The following is a 21,079-nucleotide window of genomic DNA, read 5'->3' as shown; positions in this document are numbered from 1 at the left end:
CCAGCCTGGTCCGTTACATGGTAAATATCAGTTATCATGCTAATTTTAGAAATTTTAACAATTACGATAATATAGGGCTTTGAGAGGGAAAACTTTAGTGTTGTGGATAGGTGATCGCTTGTGGGAGGTAGTTGCTCACAAGGGGTGGTCGCGCATAGAGGTTGGACTGTATAAAAAATTCGATTAAATAGAAGCCCGTCAGAAGTATCAGAAGGGTACTGGGGAACTTTTATTACTCAAGTTTGTTTCTAAGTTATTCCTTAGATCTGGATGTAGAAAAAGACGTTACAAACGTTTTCACTTGTCATCGGCCAAACGTAGTTAATCGATAAGCCGATAATCCATATCAATCGATAGTAATCGATATTAGTAAAATCCAACTAGTGGTCTATTATCAATGCTGCGTTCTGATTGGTTGAGCTACTACTAGGCTATATGTTATAGCCCACTAGTAGCAAAAAGCGCCAGCTTTTTGGCGACATAAAAGGACTAAAGTCTAGCTTTAACTAGCTAAGGTTGTTTTGTCTCGATATTTTTGACCAACTAGTTGGATTTTACTAAAACAAATATTCCTCTCGCCCTCTTGGCCTCTGCTCAGAGCCCATAAGGGCTCTAGGAATAATTGTTAATTAATCGACGATTGATACCGATTTCCAATATCAATCGAGCGAAATCGATAAAGAAAAAAAGTTGTGACTTCGATTAATATCGATGATTTTTCTGTGGAAATCGATCATGATTTTTATCGATTACTATCGATTCCTATCTATTGTTATAGATTTTGTTAATCGATAATAATCGATAAATATTTTTTTCTGTAACTTCGATTTCTATCGATTTCCGTCTGGCATTGGGCGAAACTAATAGTGAGACCTGGAATGCTCGTGAACTTTAACCCATTTTGGAGGCATCCATCTCCTTTTTTCGTCAAAACGCTAGAATATCATTTTACTAACCAAAGTCCACGCTAAAATCCTAAAATTCACAGTCTTTGAATGACGAGTTTTCGGCCGTCTAATAAATATCGACAAGAGAGAATAATGTATTATAATGGGCCAGAGAAAAAAACGCCCAGTCAAGCCCTTGGGACTGATGTGAATTTCACCAAAGTTATTTTTAGGCCAATTTTAATTGGTTTAAAAACGGTTGAAGTAATCGGAAGTTGGTTTCCGGAGAGGCCCACAAACTTTTATTCAGAGCTGTCAAGAGAAAATTCAACAGTCGTCATCACAATATTGTTATCCCTAACATTCCCAATATACTCACGATCTCGATCTCGACCATCGATTGGAAGCGCACAGAGAGCGAGTGATCCCGCTTTCCAATCCCTCCCCCCTTCACTTTCCCCCTTCCCTTTTGAAAAAACGTAGCAGCGCCCCTGAAGTCAGTTTTTAATTTTGTTTCTTTTTAGGGTTAAGTCTTGAGCTGAATATTGAGCGGGGACAATATATTGGAGGGATAACACAGGAAGCTGGAGTTAGAGTTGACATCTCAAATCAGGGAGAAATGCCATTTCCTTTCGAAAAGGGATTAAGTATTGCACCAGGATACGCGACATCGATAGGACTGCGAAAGGTTTGCTTAAGGGGCTATGAAAGCTATGTCACGCTAATTGCTATCCTTTTTCGCTGCCAAATTAAGTCATAAGCAAATTGCGGCCAAAATATTCAAACTTCCTTTTATTAAAATTTAGCACCAGGTGAAAGTACAAGCAGAGAGCTTTCATTTGAATGGTCACATCATAGGATTTTGTCCACAGACTCAAAAGTCGGAGACACCTTAAAAAACTCATCAAAAACCCTGGCACCGTCGCAACTATTGAATGGTCCAGTTTAATATGTTATTTAAGACAATATTTAGGCATTGAAACTGTTTCCTGTCGTCTGTTGCAACAGATGTCAAGGATGGACATTGATAAGAACTTGAAAAAGTCTGGCCAACTTTTTCAAGTTTTAATGCTATGCCTGCAACTGTAACCGAAAAAAAGTTGTGAATAATTGTTAATGCTCTCATCCCTGATGAAATATGTTTGATTTTTGTACGGGTTAAGGCACTTAGTAAAAACTACAGCACATAATTGATCTAAAACTGCACTCGCGATCGTGACATAACCAATTTAAAACCTTTAATGAAGATAAACCGAAAGCTTTGGTATGGCTGCGTTTGATCAAACTCGTTCAGTGAAGCTTACAATTTGATGTGCATAAGTTTTCTTTCTATCACACTCTATAGTAGATGAATTTAACGACAGGGTGATTGGTTCCTGGTTAACTACTATCGTCGGTTATTTTAAGGGAGATTAGCCAGTGTCTAAACCACCAGTTCATGTTATAAGTCATTTTCAGTCTGCTAAACGCTCTTGTCTAAACAGCATCATATTATCGTTAATAGTTTCATGAAATCATAAAGCGTGGACTAACCCTCCAAGGAAGAGATGTTAAGGTCTTTTTTTTAATAAGATTTCTAAGACCGTGGCCTTAGTTAAATAACCGAACCACTTAAGTTTAAATTTGTTTTTGAATACGGCAGGTTGTTATTAAAAGAATGGATCCACTGTCAAGAAATCGGTGCATGGAAAATTCCTCACTGGATAACACAAACATATACAAAAAGCCACTGCAAGTTAACTATTCTTCTCTTGTAAGTTAAGTGAACTACACTTTTAAAACATTCAAAGTAAAAAGAGTTCTAACTTATTATAATACAAAGTCTCCATTTCTGATTGGCTCAAATCCCTCGACACATCTTTTATAACCATAGCGTTGACCATTGGAAGGTGTTTACGATATTCGGTTAAATTACGTCAAGAGAAGTATATCGACAGAAAAGGGACGGCAACCGAGAAGCCCTGGAGACTAGGCTGCGTTCAAAGCTGGCTCCCGTTAATGAATTTATAATTCAATTCAAGTAATAAACTTGAACCCATTGCCTAAAATCCACTTGGAGTTGAGCCCGCAATCAGTTGAGAACTAGTAACTTGTCACTGTAGAACTTCAAAAAAAAGCGTAACCTCAATGGATCGACCCTGACCCCGCGATTTGGCCATGTGATACAGGTCAGCAGATACCATTTTTTGACAGCTGTCAGTTGACCATAACATGGATGTGCAAGATCAAGTTGTAGGCTCCCACACCAGCTAAAAAGTGTGACATTTTACATTAGCTCCCTTACGGTGTGGACAGACGGGCGGGCGGACGGACTTATGGTCACGTGACTGCCAAACTTTCTCGGATGGATAGATAATCAAATTGTCTTAGCTACTGGGTTATGGAGCTTCGCTAAGGACAGGAAAATACAACTCCAAGGATAACAACTGCTAACATAACACATTAACACCATCATAACACCATTAGTGGTACGCAATCCCAGCTTGTCTGAAATTTCTCATTGTATTATGGGAAATTGCTGTTCGCATATTTTATAGCCTGGATAGTAGGCGGCTCTCTTATTTATGCCTTTTGTTCTCACCCCTCCCCCACGGTTTTTTCGTTTGACCTCTGTTTTGCTTTCACCCTACTCTGTCTGTTACTTCATGATGGCCACAAACAAAAAACAAACGAAAAAAAACCTACATATTTTTGCAAGCAAGTAAAGTATTTATTTTTTGGCTTAAGGCATGCAAAGGATCTTGCCTGGCCTACAACCAGCTGCATAAGTGTGGGTGTATGCATTACAGGTTCCCAAGACCCCCAGGTACAAAGGTGTGTGACGTACTCAACAAGACAGAAGGTAAGATTTTCAGTCTGTTATATTACTATATGAAGCCCGTTCCTGATGATCTTTTTCAATAGATATGAAATTGATGTTATTTTTCATGGTTTTGTTTAAGACCCTTACAACCTATAAGCTTCCAGACATGGAAGATGGTAACTGATCGAGAATGTAGTCCAAAATGGTAAACCCGCCGAGTTCGGAACATGCAACTGAAGTCTTAAAGGACAATCTATGCTAAGTAAATCAGCCGTGCATTAAATTTTCCTCGATAGAGCTTTAATCGGCGTTTCAGGATCCCGGCCGTTTAGTCCTTAATAGGACTGCCGGTGATTTGTCGACTCCAGTGATGACTTCCGCATTGTTAACGTTTACGTACCTGGAAACGCCCGGGTCACTCACTGTTACCAACAATATGGACTATTAATTTGTGATTTAGGGCTACACTTGTGTACACCTCTGGACAAAAACTTATGATCACCAAATTTATAAAATAAGCCCTGCGTCCGTACCCTTTAATTTTGATGAGCAGGGAATTTTATTTTGGCAGCAAGATGTGTCAGTAAAGTTCAGACAGATTTTACAGACAACAACTTGAACTGCTCTGGATCATGTCCGCCACCCTGCAGGTAATTTAGCATTGCAAATAATCTTAACTTTTTCTATGCCCCTGGATAGAATGACCTGACCATAGTGGCAAAATGAACAATACAGAGGAATATGAATTTATTGGCTCTAACTTAATCCGCTTAGCTCTCGGACCACACATGTCAAGCGTATTTATACCCTCGCCATAATGTTACAAGAGATGGCTGAGATGTAGCTTGTGACGAGTCTACAAATTAACACTCATTAATTAAAATCAGAATTAGACAAAAAGAAGACGTAAAAAAATTAGTACCATGAAAGGACTGCCCATAACACCGTAGGATTCCATCATCAGGATCAAAAGTTAGAAACATGATGCGCCATTCATTCTTGAATACAGAACTAATAACGGACGTCAAGTCATAGGATCTGGAGATGCTGAGGAGCTGTGACATCATTGAAAATGGTTGCCACCGTGTCCGTCTCTTACAATCTATGTTATGTTCAAGGGGACCGCAAAACCTCGCCGCCTGTATTGACCTCATACGCGAGTCATTACGACGTTAGATCTCATACCCATAGTACTCGACTGTCAGCAAAAGAAGCAAGTGATCAGCCGTTGAAAGGAAAAATTCGAGAACAACGTTAACATTACGAAGATGGCCATGGTGACATCAGCTCCCGAGTCCCAACTTTCGTCCAATGGTGTTATGCAGTTACTGACGTGTCATTTTTTTATTGTTTCACTCACAGTGAAAGCACTTTTAAACTGACCACATCCTATTCCATTTGGCCTACTAAAAGTTATGAGGTTAGTATACATTGTTCAAAGAATTTTCTATAAGGGGAAATGTCCTAGCTAGTCTATAGCGAACATATGCTTACTGCTATTTTTGATTTTGATTATCATTATGATTGCATATTTATTGTGTGATTTAATGTAATGAAGAATCGTGACGATGATGTCAGATGGTGTCCGTGACTAAGGTGTTAATCTATAAAAACGATGTTAACGCAATGTTGAGAAACATGATCTAATGTAGCGGTTGAGCTTATATTTCTGTTCTAAATTTACATGCCAGGATATTTACAAGATAGCACTAAAGGAGAGGAAGAAGGAAGTAGATGGTAGTGACGATTTCAGGTAACTTTATACAATATATATAGGAAGGGGATCTGAAGTAACCCAAAGTAAAGTTGATTTTCTGCAGATTTGAAACACCTACATCATTTTTTTGTTTCTCACAGAGACAATGTACTAAAGTTGAACATATTTTTTGAAGAGCTCAATTACGAAGTTATTTCAGAGGAACCATCGTATAAGGTACTAAAAAATTTTTTACAAGTACTTTAAATTCCTAAGATAAACATGCCACTAAAGAGGGTTAAAAGTTTAAGAAAGAAAACAGAAAAGTTTAAGCCTCTGTAGCGTGCAATAAGTTGGGCAAAATTTGGAAATCTAGCCTGTGCAGGGAATTAAAGGTTAGACTATTCCTGGCACAGTAGAAAGTGTTTTCCTTTAAGGCAGCGAAACATGGACTCTAACCATACGGAAAAGCAAATTGATGGTACCTTATGATATACTAGAATACTTCGCACAGCACTAAACATTTCTTGGACCACATTACAAGTGAAAATCCGTACGGTCACTTCCCAAAAGCTTGTAGCAAGATCAGGGAAACAAGAATGAGAGTAGCTGGGCATTGTGATAGACACGGCGAAGAGGAGGAGGCATCGAAGCTTTTGTTGTGGCAGCCACAACACGGACAAACTAAGAGAGGAAGACCTAAGACCACGTACGTACACCTTTTGCTTGAAGACACCGGTTTCGACACTATCGGAGAACTCAGAACGGCAATGTTAAACCAATGTGACTGGAGAGAGAGAATCCAAGTGTTGTCCGAGCTGGCGCTCAGACCAAACTAACCTATATTCCTTCTCTAACGGCAACCTTCTTTTAGAAAAAATGTTTCTTACATAATCGATACTTATTCTTTTTACAAGTGGTCATGGGCGGATTCTGAGGAGACGCGAACTTGAAGGGGTCGTCACCCTGACCACCTTCCCCCCCTTTTGTCTGTATTATTTTTTGATTTCTAAAGAATTCTCATAAAGTCTGTCTTTAAGAGCCCTAATTATACCATTTTCGGATACAAACGCTCATAGAGTTACTTAATCAAGAAATATATATATAGTATCTATGTCCATAAAACTCGGTCCTCTCTTTCTGATCCACGGTAAGTAAACAAAATAAATATAAAAATCCATCTTTAATAGAGAGATGAAACACTGTTGCACACCCAAAAAAACATCGTGATCTGCTCTTTTACACACGAAACACCTACAACCGCTTAAGATACAGTTGTACCCCCCTCCCCCCGCAAACGAATTGACAGAGACACAGTTAAAGCACCCCTTGTTCTTCTTCAGTTCCAAGTAGTCAAAAATCTCATCTTTTTAACGCTAGTAAGGTGGTTAGGCTCAAGGAGACGTGAACTCTGTTAACTTTTTTTCGTATAAATAACTGTTATTACAAACGATCTTTCTATAGTCACACGCAGTGATTATTTTATCATATTATTTTATTCTATTTTACAGCTGGCAAATTTTGTGTCTGATCTTGGCGGATCCCTGGGCTTTTGGATAGGAATGTCGGTTTTGTCGTTTGTAGAAATTCTAGAGCTTCTGTTGCTCACATGCTATACTCTGGGAAAGAAATTCAAGCAAAGAATAACAAGTGGTGGAAAAGTTGAGGCGTTTACAGGATAGTCGAAAACACAGACCCTTATTCAGTTCATCCCTCTGCCTGTCTTATTTTTGGCCCGAAAAAAAAGCCAACATTTCGCGACCCTAACCCATTGGTTTCCCTACGTAATGACGTCCGAGGAAGGAGCGCAGAAATTCCATACTGATGACGTTTCACTACCCAGATCTGTGTAGATCTTCTGATTGGTCCTACCGCAAAGGAAATCTGCTTCAACCAATCAGAAGAACTTCCGATATCTGGGAAATGACACGGTCATCTGTATGAATAAATTTCTGGGCTCTTTCCTCAGACGTCGTTTCGCGGGGAAACCATTGGTGAAGTCACAAAATCTAGGCTGTCTTCTCTGGTTCTTCTAAATCGGGATATTTAATGGATATTAATTACTTTGAATATTAAGTATTACCTCGTGACAAAAGACTATACTTAAATAAAAGAACAAGCACTAGGTACTCAAGCAATCCTTTTTGCCACTTAAGACATAGTTGTGTAGCTAAGCTGAACACTCTCCCCACTTCCACCCAAATAAAAGACAATGCATGCACAATCGTCTAACAGATTGTATGCACTTTATTTAATTTAATTAGTAGAAAATATAAATAAAACTTGCAGAAAAAATTTATAACCTTCTGAGAAGTATCCGTTTTGAAATAACTTTATCCCCTAATAATTTGTTTATTTTTGTTATTCTTGTAATTTTTTTTAAACGAAAGTCTGTTAACCCTCAGACGTACACTCAAATTCACACCCCCACAATGGTAGAAGGGGAGGGGAGGGTGGGGTGGATGGAACTTGATATGTTGATATGTTGCAGTATTTCGAAGCGATTTTACCTTTAGTGAAAAGCCGGCATCCACCCCCACCCCTTGTACCTCCGAAGGTTAATTAACTAAACTCTCTTTCTAAGATTTAACTGATTCCGAATGGTATAATGGTAGTGATCTGGATTATTTCTTACTTACTAATGATCGAGTTCTTGCTACCAATTATAAAAATTTTCTTCCCAGTCATAGTCTTGTAAATATCTTTTGACTTTAAATTAAACACCCATGGAAGGGTAGAGTTACGTCATCACATTCCACCACAAGAGCCAGAACTGTGTAACTCGAGTAAGTGCCTTTTACGATATGACTGAAACTAGAAAAAAAAACCTTTTTTTCTACGAATGAATGACACAACAGGTGAATGGATTTTAAAAAACCGGAGCGGCATGCCGGGCGCTAGTTGCTAAACGAAAAAAGTCCGGTAAGCGCGCTTTTCAAACCCGTGGAAGTCCAAGTTTGTGCCACGTTTAAACCGCGGCCCCTTTCATTCCCACTTTACGAGAAACATTGCCCATCAATCTTGGTCAGTAACTTCTCTGGGACACTGAATTCCACGACGTCTAGAGTTATTTGAATTTAAGTGGTTCGTTTGAATGAGAGTTTACTTTTTCCATTTCTAATGAAGCTGACTTGACTTTACTTCCACGTGATGAGCACTTTCTTATTGCCAGTGAAATTATCAACAGCACAAATTCAATGAACTCAGCAATGGTGAGCACAGAGAAACCAATCCATAGTCCTAGTTGACCACCAATGTCTGAAGCAAAATCAGGAAGCTATGGGAGAGAATTGATAAACAATGGTAGTTCATAAGCTTTCTTTTCATTATTAACTTGGACTATGTGTAGGGCTACCTACTTTAACGCCCGGATTTTGAAATTTAAGGCCATTTACTAGTTTAATAGAGACTTTTAGATTCGAGGACGAGGACGGCTGCGTCAAAAAATAGACACCCCGCACATAAAAGTCAGCACGGTTATTTTCATTAAAAGGCTGTTAAGCCGTCTCCCGATCGCGACTGTAATAAAAATAAAACTTGGTTGCTTATCATTTACACAAACCACCTGGGTGGAAATCTTGTGCTAAAACATAGAATTATAAAATTTAATTTGGTTAGGAAACGAACCTTTTAAAGTTTACCCAAATCAGCTGAACAGACTAAAAGAGTAGAAAAATTGGATCGACTCAAATCAATCCCATGTTTTTTGATGCGTCCCGGCAGCTATCGCGTTTTCTCGCCAAAAGTGTACGCGCGCGCACTACTTAGTATTAAGAAATCTTTTTCTGAATTTAGATGTCTCTATTTATTATTCATGACGATTAGGAGGCTTTAAATCGAGTATCACTAAACTAGGGCTCCTTTTACTTTAAAAATAAAGTTCTATATATTTTAAAAAAGCAAACAATCCTTTATCATAATTACAATTAAAAAAAGAAACTCGATCACTTACTTCATAGGAGATCCTTTCTGCTATGTACTCTACATTAAGTTCTTCGAAAAACACTTGCACCTTCAATACGTTTTTCCTGGAAAGCAATTGGCACACATATTTACAAACTTAAGTTCTTCGAAGAACACTTTTACCTTCAGCACGTTTCTCTTTACAAACTAATCAGGTGGCTTTTCAGTTTGTTCGCGCGCGTTGGCTTTCATGCAAACGTGATTGGAGAACTTCATACTAATGACCCTCGTAAAGCTATGAAACTTTGTCCTATAAGCACGTGCATTTGAAGCTGGGGACCAGGCTCCTTAGCGAAGAAAGAGGGTCGCGGGTGTCTCGATGCCCACGCTATTCTCCCCAGGTGAGGTACGAAGAATCGCGGGGGCATAAAGATACCCAGGGATGGAGACTGAGCCAAGGAATTGGGCCGCCCATTTTTCCTCATCTAGGAGCCTGGTCTCGGGTTGGTGCAATTGCCGTAAACTGAATAACTTTACCTACACTATTGAAAAAAAACTACTTAACAAATAGATTCCATGTTGCCGTGCCTCTGTTCAATAATAGATCACAGATGACGTCAAAATGTGGTAAAAACAATGAAGTGGCACACGAGCCGCAGGCGGAGTGTGTCACTGATGTTTTTTGTCACGTCCTCTGTGATCTATTACTGAACAGACCCACGGCAACATGAAATCTATTTGTTTTATACAATGATCAGAAAAGAAAAAAGACCGATACAAATGCCTGCCTCGTACCCTTGACTGTTCAAGGATTTGTGCTAGTTTAGGCATTTGTTAAGTCCTAAGCGCTACTTTTGGTCTCTGTTTCTTTCTTTTTTTTCTACTTTATGTTAATTTTATACAGTTTCTTTGAAAAGTTTCTCAACGTCTTTTCTTGCTCAAAGCGGAATAATGGCGAAAACATTTTGCAAAACGGCGATTCTCTCATGGCGATGAAACAAGATGGCAGCTGTTGTGACGATTTCTTGTAGTTTAGGCATTCTAAAGTAGTTAAGAGCTCTTTTTGTCCCCGTTTCTCCATTTTTGTTTCTTGAAAATAGCTTCTTTTGAACTTTTTTCGAGGATTTCACTTGCTTAATCCGAAATAATCTCACGAACATTTTCAAAACCGCGCGCCATGTTGAACAAAACAAACAAACCAAGTTTCGCGTGACGTCGTCCATGTATCTGTACTCTGATAGATCATGGGCGACGACCAATCACAACGCGCGTAGCATTCACATCATTGTATAAAGAGTAATAACATACTTTATTTGCCAATAGTAACAAAATAATGTCCTTTACCTCATGGAGCTTTTATCGTCTGACCACACATACTTTCCACGTTTTTCGAGTTCATTTTGAAAGAAGTACTGAAATAAAATCGGTATGCATATAAATCAACATACAATTCCTTTCCAATCGGCAGTAGCAATACAATTAAGCTGCCAGCACTTGAAAGCTTAACATACTCAAAAATAATTGAGGCGTAAAAAAATTGGAGGAAAACTCAACAGAAACCTATCTACAAAGAGGAAAATGTTTTCATGTTTTGCTTATCGCTGACCTCATTTCTTTTAATGCATGTAATGTTCAACATTCCTGATGCGTCTATCCTTTTATAAATAATTGAAGCAACTAGTACCTCATAGTTTTCCGCCGGCCAAGCAGCAAATGAGGAACTTATCTTGAATTCTTCCTGCCTTAAAATTAAAGGGGAAGAACAGTAATTTTGAAGCCAAAAAAACGCCGAGCAACCCCAAAGTTCAGCTAATTATCTCAATACCCCTCTGTCCAATCTCATTTTCACCATAGGCAATTCGCCGTAATATCAGTGTTAAAACATGAACTTTTTTCTGTTACAATACAATAAGTTTGTTCAAATATTCCAATAGGAATTATTAATTGTAATTTACATTCAGTTTCAAAGAGCGGAAAAACCTAGTTACAATTTCTAAAACTTCTTTAACTTTAACTTTAACTTTATTTGATTTACCACAAAAATACAAATAACGATAAAACAAGACAGTTACACAAAAGCAAATGAAAGTGGCGAGGAAGCCCAAACAGAAACCATGAGGCTTATAGACATTGGGCTCCCTCAGAGTAAAAATAAAGTTAACAGTAACGGTAAGGCCTGGATCGAAAGCAAAATACAATGAAGGTAAGTATAAATTAACTAATTACATAGACTGAGTTGACAAAATATAAGGTATGGTACAAGTAACAATAAGTATAAAAATAATATCAGACATGGAAGAAATATAACTATATTTACTACAAGATTTATAACTAATAATTCATATATAATTTTTTTTTCAATTTCGTTTTGAATAAGTGGAGAGAATTAGATTCTTTTATATCATTTTCTATAGTGTTATAATAAGTAGGTCCTTGGAAACTGACAGAAAATTTACGGAGGTTTGTTCTACAAGAGGGAAGGTGAAAATCGTTCGCGTGTCTACTGGCATAGCTATGGACTTGTTTGTTTAAAGAAAAATAATTGTTGAACTTTGAAGGCAAAAGAGAATGGTTAAGAGAAAACATAAGTTTACCTAATTCTAGCTGTCTAATATCGGAAAGTTTTAGTAGCTCTAATTCTTTGAAAATAGGGTCTGAATGAGAATCGAAAGTTGATTTAGAAATAATTCTGATAACTCGCTTTTGCAAAGAGACAAGACGGCGAAGATTGGTTTTGTACGTAGATCCCCAGACAATAATACAATAATGAAGATAAGGATAAACTAAATAATAATAAAGAGTTTTTAGACACGGTTTAGGTAGAAAAAATCTTGCTCTATTAATGACACCTATTGATTTCGAGATTTTACGAGCTACTTGAGAAATGTGCGGTTTCCAAGACAGATGTTCATCAAGGACTACACCGAGGAAGACCGTTTCCTTAACCTGTTCGATTCTCTGTTCGTTTATGCATACTTGCATTGGAAAATGATACCTTTTCTGTCTAGGCTTAAATAACATAAAGTTTGTTTTCTTTAGGTTTAAGGAGAGTTTGTTTGCCTTGAACCAAGTGGATAATTTATTAAGTTCGGAATTGAGTGAGGCTGCCAGGTAGACAGGATCTTTATGGGACATAAATAAATTAGTATCATCAGCGAATAAAATCAGCTCGACGAGCGACGATACATTATTTAAATCATTAATATAGAGCAAGAAAAACAAGGGGCCCAAAATAGATCCCTGGGGGACACCACAGCAGATAGTTTGAGGAGAGGAGCATTGACCGTTAAATTGAACGAATTGCAACCTGTTGGAGAGGTAGCTTCTAACCCAGTCCAGAGCCACGCCACGTATACCATAGTGTTCGAGTTTGTCAAGCAGAATATTATGATCGACGGTATCAAAGGCCTTAGAAAGATCAAGGAAAACGCCAACGGCATGTTCATTGCGATCAAGAGCAAGGGAGATTTTTTCATATAGGTCAATCAATGCTAAAGAAGTTGAATGATTTTTCCTGAAACCAAATTGATTATCACATAGAATTTCTAGTTTACTTAAATAATTATAAAGACGGTTATAAAGAACCTTTTCAAGAAACTTAGAAAAGCTAGGGAGAATCGAGATCGGTCTATAGTTCGTAAAGAGTGATCGATCACCGCCTTTAAAGAGTGGTATCACGCGAGCAATTTTCATATGGTCGGGAACAATGCCATGAGAGATAGATAAATTGATTATATGAGCTAAAGGAACGGCTATAATTTGAATTGACTTTTTTATGATGGAAATGGGAATTCTATCATGGCCAGCTGCCTTACCTGGTCGAAAAGCATTAGAAATTTCCAATAGCTCATTTGGAGTCACTGGATCAAAAAACACCGATTGACAAAAGTGACCAGAGAGAAAACTGCGGTGAGAGACAGACGAGTGAATTTCTTTGGCTAGATTAGGTCCGATATTAGAAAAATAACTACAGAATCTATTAGCGATGTCTACTGGATCCGTAATTTCTTGGTTGTCAACTTTAACGATGGAATTGATTTTAAACGCTTTCTTTTTTGTCTTAATAATTTCGTTTAGAACTCTCCATGTAGCTTTGGCATTTGATTTAGAAGCATCGATTTTCTTTTCGTAATATATACGTTTAGCGATTCTTAATGAGTGATTCAATTTGTTTTTGTAATTTTTATAACGAATTTCATAATGCAAAGATCGATTAGTGAGATACTGTCTATATAACTTATTTTTCGTTCTTATCGACTTCAGAAGTCCTTTCGATAACCAAGGCTTTCTCAAACGGTAATTGCTCGCCTTAGTTTTTTTTAAAGGAAAACATGAGTCATATGCCGTAGAGTATTGTTTGAAAAAGCTGTTATAGGCGTTATTTGGATCATCAAGAGTGGCATACTGAGACCAGTCAATTCTCTCCAAGTGCGATAGAAACTTAGTTGTGTTGACTTGATTTACATCTCGAACAAAAACAGTTTCATTAGATGCTGAGATTGAGGTGTCGAAATGAACAGAAAATATAGGCAGATGGTCAGAAATATCAGTGAAAAACAGTCCACTCCTGGATCTATCGAAAAATTGGTTGACGAAAATGTTGTCAATTAAAGTTGCCGAATGACAAGTTATTCTTGTAGGGCGCGTAATCAATGGAAAGAACATATTTGAATATAGCGCATCTAAAAATTCACCAGTAACGGAATGACATTGGTGGTTCATTAGATTTAAGTTAAAGTCACCCATTAAATAACATACCTTATTTTCTTTTGAAATCTTACTTAATAGCTCATTGGTCATTGTTAAAAATTCATCAACGTTTTGGTTTGGCGGTCTGTAAATCACACCAGCAACAATGTTCTTTCCCTGGGGCTTAACAATTTCAATAAACAAAGATTCTGCGACGTTTGGCAACGAAAAATCAAGATCGCATCGAAATTTAAAATTCAAATTGCTAGAAACATACAGACCAACTCCACCACCGGATCTATTTTCCCTACTTTTATGAACAAAACTGTAACCGTCGATGTCGACTGACGACGACGAATCATTTAGCCAAGTTTCGGAAATACCAATCAAAGAGAATTTTAAATTTACGTTAGACAAAAGATCCGTTAATTTGCTAGCATTACATTGTAGGCTACGAATGTTTAGATGCAGTAGAGAAAAGCTGTCACAAATATGCGAATCTTCACTAGATAGCATGTCATTAAATTGATCTTCAATAAAATATTCACAGTCATCGCTAAATAAATCCCTGAGATTGGTGTCAGGGTCAAGGTCAAATGAACGAGCTAGATTTGTTCTAATGTTGTGAAGTAAAGGATTGAAACTTAAAACTTCTAAAAGTTATATAAGACGAATTAATATATATTATTATTCATTCAAAATATTTCCCCAATTCTGATTGGCTAAAAATTCTCCATAACCAGCTACCAAATTTGGAAGAATCTTGTGTTTAACGAGAAAATGACGTCAAAAATGCAGCCCGCTACAGCTTAAGGCCTGTTACCGAGAAGACCTGGGGACGAGGTTGAGTTGTTTGGTAGTATAAAAAAAAATGGCGGACATTTCACTCGTTTCAAGAGTAAGAACTACAGCTGGAACTAGGCAAAATAATAGCTAAAAACATGGCAAAAACAGCAAGAAGACAACTCGGAGGGCAACATCTACTATTTGGAGAATATTTGCAGAGCTGGACAAACCTAAATGTATACGATCGAAGATGAACTTAACATCGATGCATGTAAGCATGTTTTAGCTATGTTTTTAAACTAGGAATTATTTTGAATGAATAATAAAGCAATTAATGAATTCAGCTGTCGTAGGATATGAAGAATTAAGCAGATATTTGGGGGGTGTTATCCACCGAGGCCGAAAAATTGCTAATAAAAGCAAGTGAAGATGCCTAAACTTCCTCATGGGCAAGGCGTTTGTAAAGATCAATGTCACCATACGGCTGTTATTGGTGTCCTCGGTTTACTTAATTCCAAGCATGATGTTATTGGGCAAAAAAAAAGACACCTTGCACCCGCATTGCGAATATACAAATTTTGTATATTCGAGTTGACTAACAACACGACGTTCAGGTCTGCTATTTAAAATGTTTGACCACTTTTATTTTAATGCAAGGAAGGATTACATATAACCAACAGGAAATCGATCTATTTATATTCAAGGAGTCGTTGTACCTGGACTGATTTAGATACCGTTCAGTGCTTCGAATAAAATGCTTTGAGTGAAAAGAGTCCCCAAAACATTTGCTTACCAGCAGGGTGGTGGACAAGAAGAGCTGCTGCAGTTGAGTTTACTCTCTCTAAATAATTTTTGCACCTTGTTGAGGCAGATATCTGTAAGGAAAATCAAGTTTCTATATCAAGTGATCATTTTGCCACAACTAATGTGTACATTGCGATAACCAAAGTCAATGCGCAAAGTTTCCGCCCAGCCGAGTTAAGCGCTAATCGGAATTAGCGCACGGCCGCCTCCTAAATCTAGCCATGTAATTATTCGCACAATAAAGTTAGGTGAATTGGTCACTGTTCATTTTCTAGATAAAAGCTGTGCCGGCTCACTTAATGTTCTTCATGGTATTGATAGACTAAAACCTTTTCAAAATACAACTGTTTCATCAGTCTCTTAATCATGACAACTTTTTAAAATATAGCTGTATAGTCACAGATCGTTCAGGGCTATAAATTATTAAACTGGCAGAGTGAAGGCAAAACTGTTTCGAGCGCTCAGTGAGCCTCCGTGTGGTTGAAAAATACCGACGTCAACTCAGAAAAAAATTTCCTTAAGCCTCGAGAAATTGCAAATGACGATGATTGTGGAATTTCTCTTGGTTTCAAGAAATCAAAACGCCACTAACGTTTACAGATTGTCCGCCTGTGAGAAAATGAGGACATTGCGCAATGACGCGACGCTTGAGTGTGGCCGTGTGCCCATAACCCCTGCACACAACTGTTTGCACTTACTGACAGATCTGTTAGTTATGTCGCACAATGGTTCTTTGTCAACGGGAAATTTGTACTCCATGCAGCCACAAATTCCAAACTGATTTGCAGCGAGGCAAGACTCCTTACAAGCCTTTAAATGAAAACAAAAATGTATCGAAAATGAGAGAGACAAAATGAAAATACAAATATGATTCCAGCCAACTACGAAACATCACTTCTATAGTACAATAAATGGGAAAATCGCTGACACCGACATGACCATATCTCACCGTTGCCGAGTATGTTGCGTTAAACATTCTGTTGTACAAATCAAGGGATTTATGTACTGAGGTGTTTTTGTGACAGCGGTCGTTTTTAAAAGGATCTTCTCGTTGGATGATGACCTGTCGCAAAAAAAAGGAAACAAAGAAAATAAAAATCTGGTTTCACATTACGATCCACTGCAGTTTAGCAGGTAACAAAACTGAAGCACGCGCTGTGATCGGTCGATTTCCTATTGACTATATATTGAACAATGCGTATGGTTGGTACACTATACGTACACTTGGAAATTTTAGATGCGCTATCAATCTGCCGATGTCATGGTCATAGTCTTAGTATTTAGGTCTACCCTGCGTTTAACCTTTGGTTAAGTCCGTCTGAGAGGCCAGCCCAGAGACCCTTGTTCGTATGTTTCATGATTGGCCTGTCAAAAAGGTCATTGTCGATTCTCCAACTAGCTTAAAGGGGAATTCGAAACGCGCACACCTAGAGAATTTGTTGAGTTCGTTTTGGGCCGAAGCATAACAAGGATCTGAGCGCTACGTAGACGTTACAAGCTGGGGTGAGATTATCTCTACGACGCAGGCTGCTGATCCAAGCCACAGACGTTAATAAAGATAACAAAAGACTCTTCAAACCTTTCTTAGGCCAATTGCTGTTGCAAAGCCTGGTGCTAGGCTAAGTCCTCTTTCCAATGGAAAAGGCATTTGTCCCTGATTGGTAATGTCGACCCGAACCCCTGCTTCTGGTGTGAAGGAATCAAGGTATTCATCCTGTTCAATGTTTAACTCAAGGTTAAGACCTGAGGATAGGACAAAAGTTACTAAGATCATACGCAGAAAACTAATAAGACCGATGTGATCAAGCAGTAAATGAACACACAAAGATGTAACAAATTGTAACTTGAAATACTGTACGTTTGCAACCCATCATACATTGCTAAAGCATCTTATACCCATACTATACTTCTGAGAACAGAGTTACTTAAGTGTAGTTCAATACTTGAAGGAACATTGAGGCAGCTATTGCAGGAACTGAGGCTTCCGTGAACAGTTGGGAGAAAACTTTCCAATGTCGAGAAATTCGTCTATAACTTCAACACAACTAGAAAACTCACCATGAGAAGGACCCGCCTTGTTTGATATCAAAAGTTTCCTTTTTACTCCAGAGCTTGTTAATTCGCTATTGAAAACATAGCAGTTTCCATATTTGTAGTGCCAATATTTGGACCAAAACCTATCTGTAAAGTTGCTAAGTAAAAGAAAAAAGTTAAACCTTAAAATTAAGTTTCCTTTTAAAATTGGGAACAACTTGAAAACAAAAATAACTAACAAACCAGCAAATTACCTAGCTTAGCGAACCGGTTGCATAATCATGCCTTAAAAAAGTACAGATATGTACAGTACCTGCATTGAATTCCTCGGAAGGTACACGACAATACCATATCTTCGAACTGATGACCGAGAGACGAAAGAACACTTTTATCTTCTTCCGCCATGAGAAGAGCCACTTTTTCAGTCGCCAAGTATTCTGCGTCGTAGTCAACAGAGTCCTCCCCTTCCCAGTCATACCAATTCTCATAATCTTCGTTGTTTGTGGGATCGGTGGTCGGAGAAGCGCTTCCAAAATCGTCTGTTGATCGACGCCTTCTTCTTTGCTGGGAGGATGAGGCATCTGCGAAATGTAAGAAGATTAGAATAAGATGATATGGAGAAAGAATGAAAGATGGTAAATTTTAAGCTTGGTGAAGAAATGTGAAGACATGCTGATTATTTCGCATTCACATTCAATAGCATGATATGTTGCTGGTTTCATGATAGGCTGCACTACCCTAAATTAGCGGTCAACTTTCTTCATCTGTTGGATGTATTTACATTCATTGAATCACACAGCACGTTGAAAGAATATAATTAAACGCCGAATTGAGGTTCGCTCCATGCAAGGTAATCGGGATTCAGAAATCTGGAATTTTTTTTCTGGTGGAGTCCGGAATCCCGCTAACTGCATGAAATCCGGAGTCTAAGTTCCACCGACAAGGAATCTATCCAAGACTATCTTGGATTACATCACATGGCGGGGCAATGAGGTCTTGTAAAGCATGCAAAAATTCAAGCAGGTATACACCACTTTAAAGAACGTATTATTCGCATATTACATCACCCTGAACCAACTTACTTCGTGCTGGGAACGTCGCTTTGAGAGCAGTCAAGTTGCTCTCGAGGAGCGAGTCATATTTAAGAGCATTAAAATTGCAGATAGTAACAACTGGAAAAGGAAGACTCTGTAAGAAAAATAAACACAACATTTTTAAAGCACTTAAGTCAAATGGCGGTGATATAATTTTTTTTCGTTCAAGTCGGTTTATCAAAAGTTTATTTATCAGAGGTTACCATCATTGTTATGAGCCTTAGTGTGACTGACTGTAGCCTCGTCATCGTTTTCACTCATTTTCTAATCATTAATGTCATCGTGATCAAAAGTGTTAGCATTCATATCCATATCGTCTTCGATACTGACGTCGCCATTATCATTGCTCTGATATCTTCATCTTTGTCTTTAGCTCAGACATCTATATCGTTATTGTTATCGTTAATGTTATCATCGCAAATGTTGTTATCATCGTTATCGTCCTGATATCCCGGATTGAAGTACAAGACTTGCAGCAGTCGAAATTTGAACAAACACTTCAACCTGCCCTCCTTACTAAAACGACTTCAATAATTCCGTAGGGGGAACAGGGGAGTCCAAACCTCCCGACTCCCGTACCCTGCATTTCCGGTTCCTTCCCCATTTTGACGCTTTTTTCGAAGGCGCAATATTAAGCGTTGTTGCGTAATGTTCTCCTATTTCTCCAGCTTCCCACCCTTTTAGACCTCCCACCTCCAGCCTTCTCCTCTGCCTGCCTCCCTTACCCTCCCGCCTATATTCTCCATAGCGCCACCCAACTGCTCCCTCCCGCCTCCCTTCGACATTACTGTACGTTACCGTGTCAGACTCCAGTGTAACTGAGGTGACAAGCGGTCGACTCTTGTATTTGTTGTACAACGTACGAACTTGCATTCCTAACACGGAGATTGCAGCGACAAAAAGCAAGCTCCAGAAAGCTTTTCGTATCCATTGTTTTGCAGACATAATTCTTTCAGGGCCATGCGCAGAAGTGTAGCCGCAGAAGTCTTTTATTAATGATACGAACGTTTCCTCTGAGCGTTCTTTCATCTCGCTCTTCTCTTTTTCATCCATCCCCTGTACAAATAGATTCCGGGGGTTTTCTTAGTAACAATCAAAGTATTTTGAATTCAAGACTAAAAGATAGTATAATTAAACACGTCCGCGAAATCAATTTAGTACTATGGGTGATTTATTTAAAGAAAACCGCAACAACCCTGGCATCAGAACCTCAAAACCTACATAATAGTTATTTCACGTAATTAATTAATAGCGTCTTTGTAAAAAAAATTCTTCAGGCATAAGGGGTGAGGAACTGATGAAGTACCAATTATAAAGAGGAAAAGTCGACCCTACAAGAAGCTCACTGCAATCAAGATCAGGTAGTTCCATTTTTTCTTGTCCAAGATTGAATATATTTATCTATACCACTACGTGAGAAATGTCTGTCATTTGATTGGCTTAGACCAGTGGTACTTCAGCTTAATTTGAAAAATTACAAAACTATTGCGGGTAGTTTGCGGGTAGTGGTACAAACAAATAGCATGATTTTTACGTGCTATTTGGCATTAATACCACTCGTGGTATTTCAAAATTGTTTCAAATTTCACTCGCCTAACGGTTCGTGAAATTACGTATAACAATTTTGAAATATCACTCATGGTATTTATGCCAAACATCACTACATATCTTGCTATTACCTATACGAATATGATGTCTCTACGCTAATTAATAGCCTAGCTTAAAATTCATTTTTTAGGAGCAGATGCAGGTTTTAAAGGAGACTGACCTGGAGAGGAGTGTTTCTCCGGGGGAGGGGTGGTTCAGACAAATAATTTACTTCGAGTTAATTGTTACGTTTAGCCGCATTGAACTTATTTAATTACTTCTGCACCAAATAATTGAAAAGTTGGATTTCAAATAATTGGTACCAAAATTAAGATTAAGATTCACCGGTATCGCAGATGTCATAGGTTAGAATCTTATTGCATCCAGTCCGTTTGTTTGTTTTTTCAAAATGCTTAAGTTGCGTACACGTAACTACGATAACCTATTGCGTGTTAACTGAAAGTGAGCACTGTCATTGTACGTAGTCTACACATGTAGCAACTGTGTGCGCTGAAAAAATATAACATCCACAGTATTAATTATAATGGAAGCGCTATTTAAAGAACTCTGACTTTTTTAAAAGCAGAATGTGTCATATTCGTGTTCACAAGTTTAGCGTATATATTTCCTACTGCTCCTTCTTTAGAAACAAAAAGTTTTTGTTCTCTTTTATTTCTCGTCCTCTGCCTCCCACAGGCGGGGGGGACGAGTTAATTTTGGCACGGTTGCTATGAAACGGAGCCGTTTTTCCAAGAATTTTTTTTCCCTCAAATATGATACCTTTAATGTCACTTAG

The 21,079-nt window shown here is 38.2% G+C and overlaps 2 protein-coding genes across 2 annotated transcripts in view; one reads left to right on the top strand and one right to left on the bottom strand.

Annotated features, from left to right (window-relative positions):
- LOC140937881 (uncharacterized) overlaps window positions 1–7,112 on the top strand; it is an 11,760-nt gene extending 4,648 nt beyond the window's left edge. Inside the window, exons 5-13 of the mRNA XM_073387454.1 lie at window positions 1–20; window positions 1,412–1,575; window positions 2,530–2,640; window positions 3,615–3,729; window positions 4,262–4,340; window positions 5,053–5,110; window positions 5,382–5,443; window positions 5,548–5,623; window positions 6,898–7,112. The exon at window positions 1–20 is cut by the window's left edge and continues 114 nt beyond it. Of these exons, the coding sequence (XP_073243555.1) occupies window positions 1–20; window positions 1,412–1,575; window positions 2,530–2,640; window positions 3,615–3,729; window positions 4,262–4,340; window positions 5,053–5,110; window positions 5,382–5,443; window positions 5,548–5,623; window positions 6,898–7,068 (856 nt within the window). The 3' untranslated portion in view covers window positions 7,069–7,112. The remainder of the gene's footprint in view (window positions 21–1,411; window positions 1,576–2,529; window positions 2,641–3,614; window positions 3,730–4,261; window positions 4,341–5,052; window positions 5,111–5,381; window positions 5,444–5,547; window positions 5,624–6,897) is intronic.
- An 820-nt stretch (window positions 7,113–7,932) lies between these two features.
- Window positions 7,933–19,749, bottom strand: LOC140937408 (epithelial sodium channel subunit alpha-like). The gene is made up of 12 exons (XM_073386965.1): window positions 19,495–19,749; window positions 18,685–18,790; window positions 17,916–18,183; window positions 17,627–17,760; window positions 17,148–17,311; window positions 16,518–16,631; window positions 16,267–16,378; window positions 15,558–15,639; window positions 10,974–11,031; window positions 10,634–10,701; window positions 9,339–9,414; window positions 7,933–8,663 (listed from the first exon to the last, which is right to left on the bottom strand). Exons 1-12 carry the CDS (start codon window positions 19,747–19,749, stop codon window positions 8,454–8,456), a joined length of 1,647 nt encoding a protein of 548 aa, XP_073243066.1. The 3' UTR covers window positions 7,933–8,453.
- Between the last annotated feature and the right edge of the window lie 1,330 nt (window positions 19,750–21,079).

Source organism: Porites lutea, chromosome 5 (genome assembly GCF_958299795.1).
Source record: "Porites lutea chromosome 5, jaPorLute2.1, whole genome shotgun sequence".
In the NCBI taxonomy this organism is placed as follows: domain Eukaryota; kingdom Metazoa; phylum Cnidaria; class Anthozoa; order Scleractinia; family Poritidae; genus Porites; species Porites lutea.
The sequence above is the reverse complement of the archived record's forward strand: the minus strand, read 5'-3'. Positions and strand labels throughout refer to the sequence as shown.

Bases quoted from the DNA above. Each gene is read 5' to 3' on its own strand.
- LOC140937408 (XM_073386965.1), bottom strand. From the start codon at position 19,749: ATGGATGAAAAAGAGAAGAGCGAGATGAAAGAACGCTCAGAGGAAACG. The intron at 17,312-17,626 runs GTGAGTTTTCTA...TCCTATCCTCAG, and splicing joins CAAGGCGGGTCCTTCTCATG to GTCTTAACCTTGAGTTAAAC. The intron at 16,379-16,517 runs GTGAGATATGGT...TTTCATTTAAAG, and splicing joins ACGCAACATACTCGGCAACG to GCTTGTAAGGAGTCTTGCCT.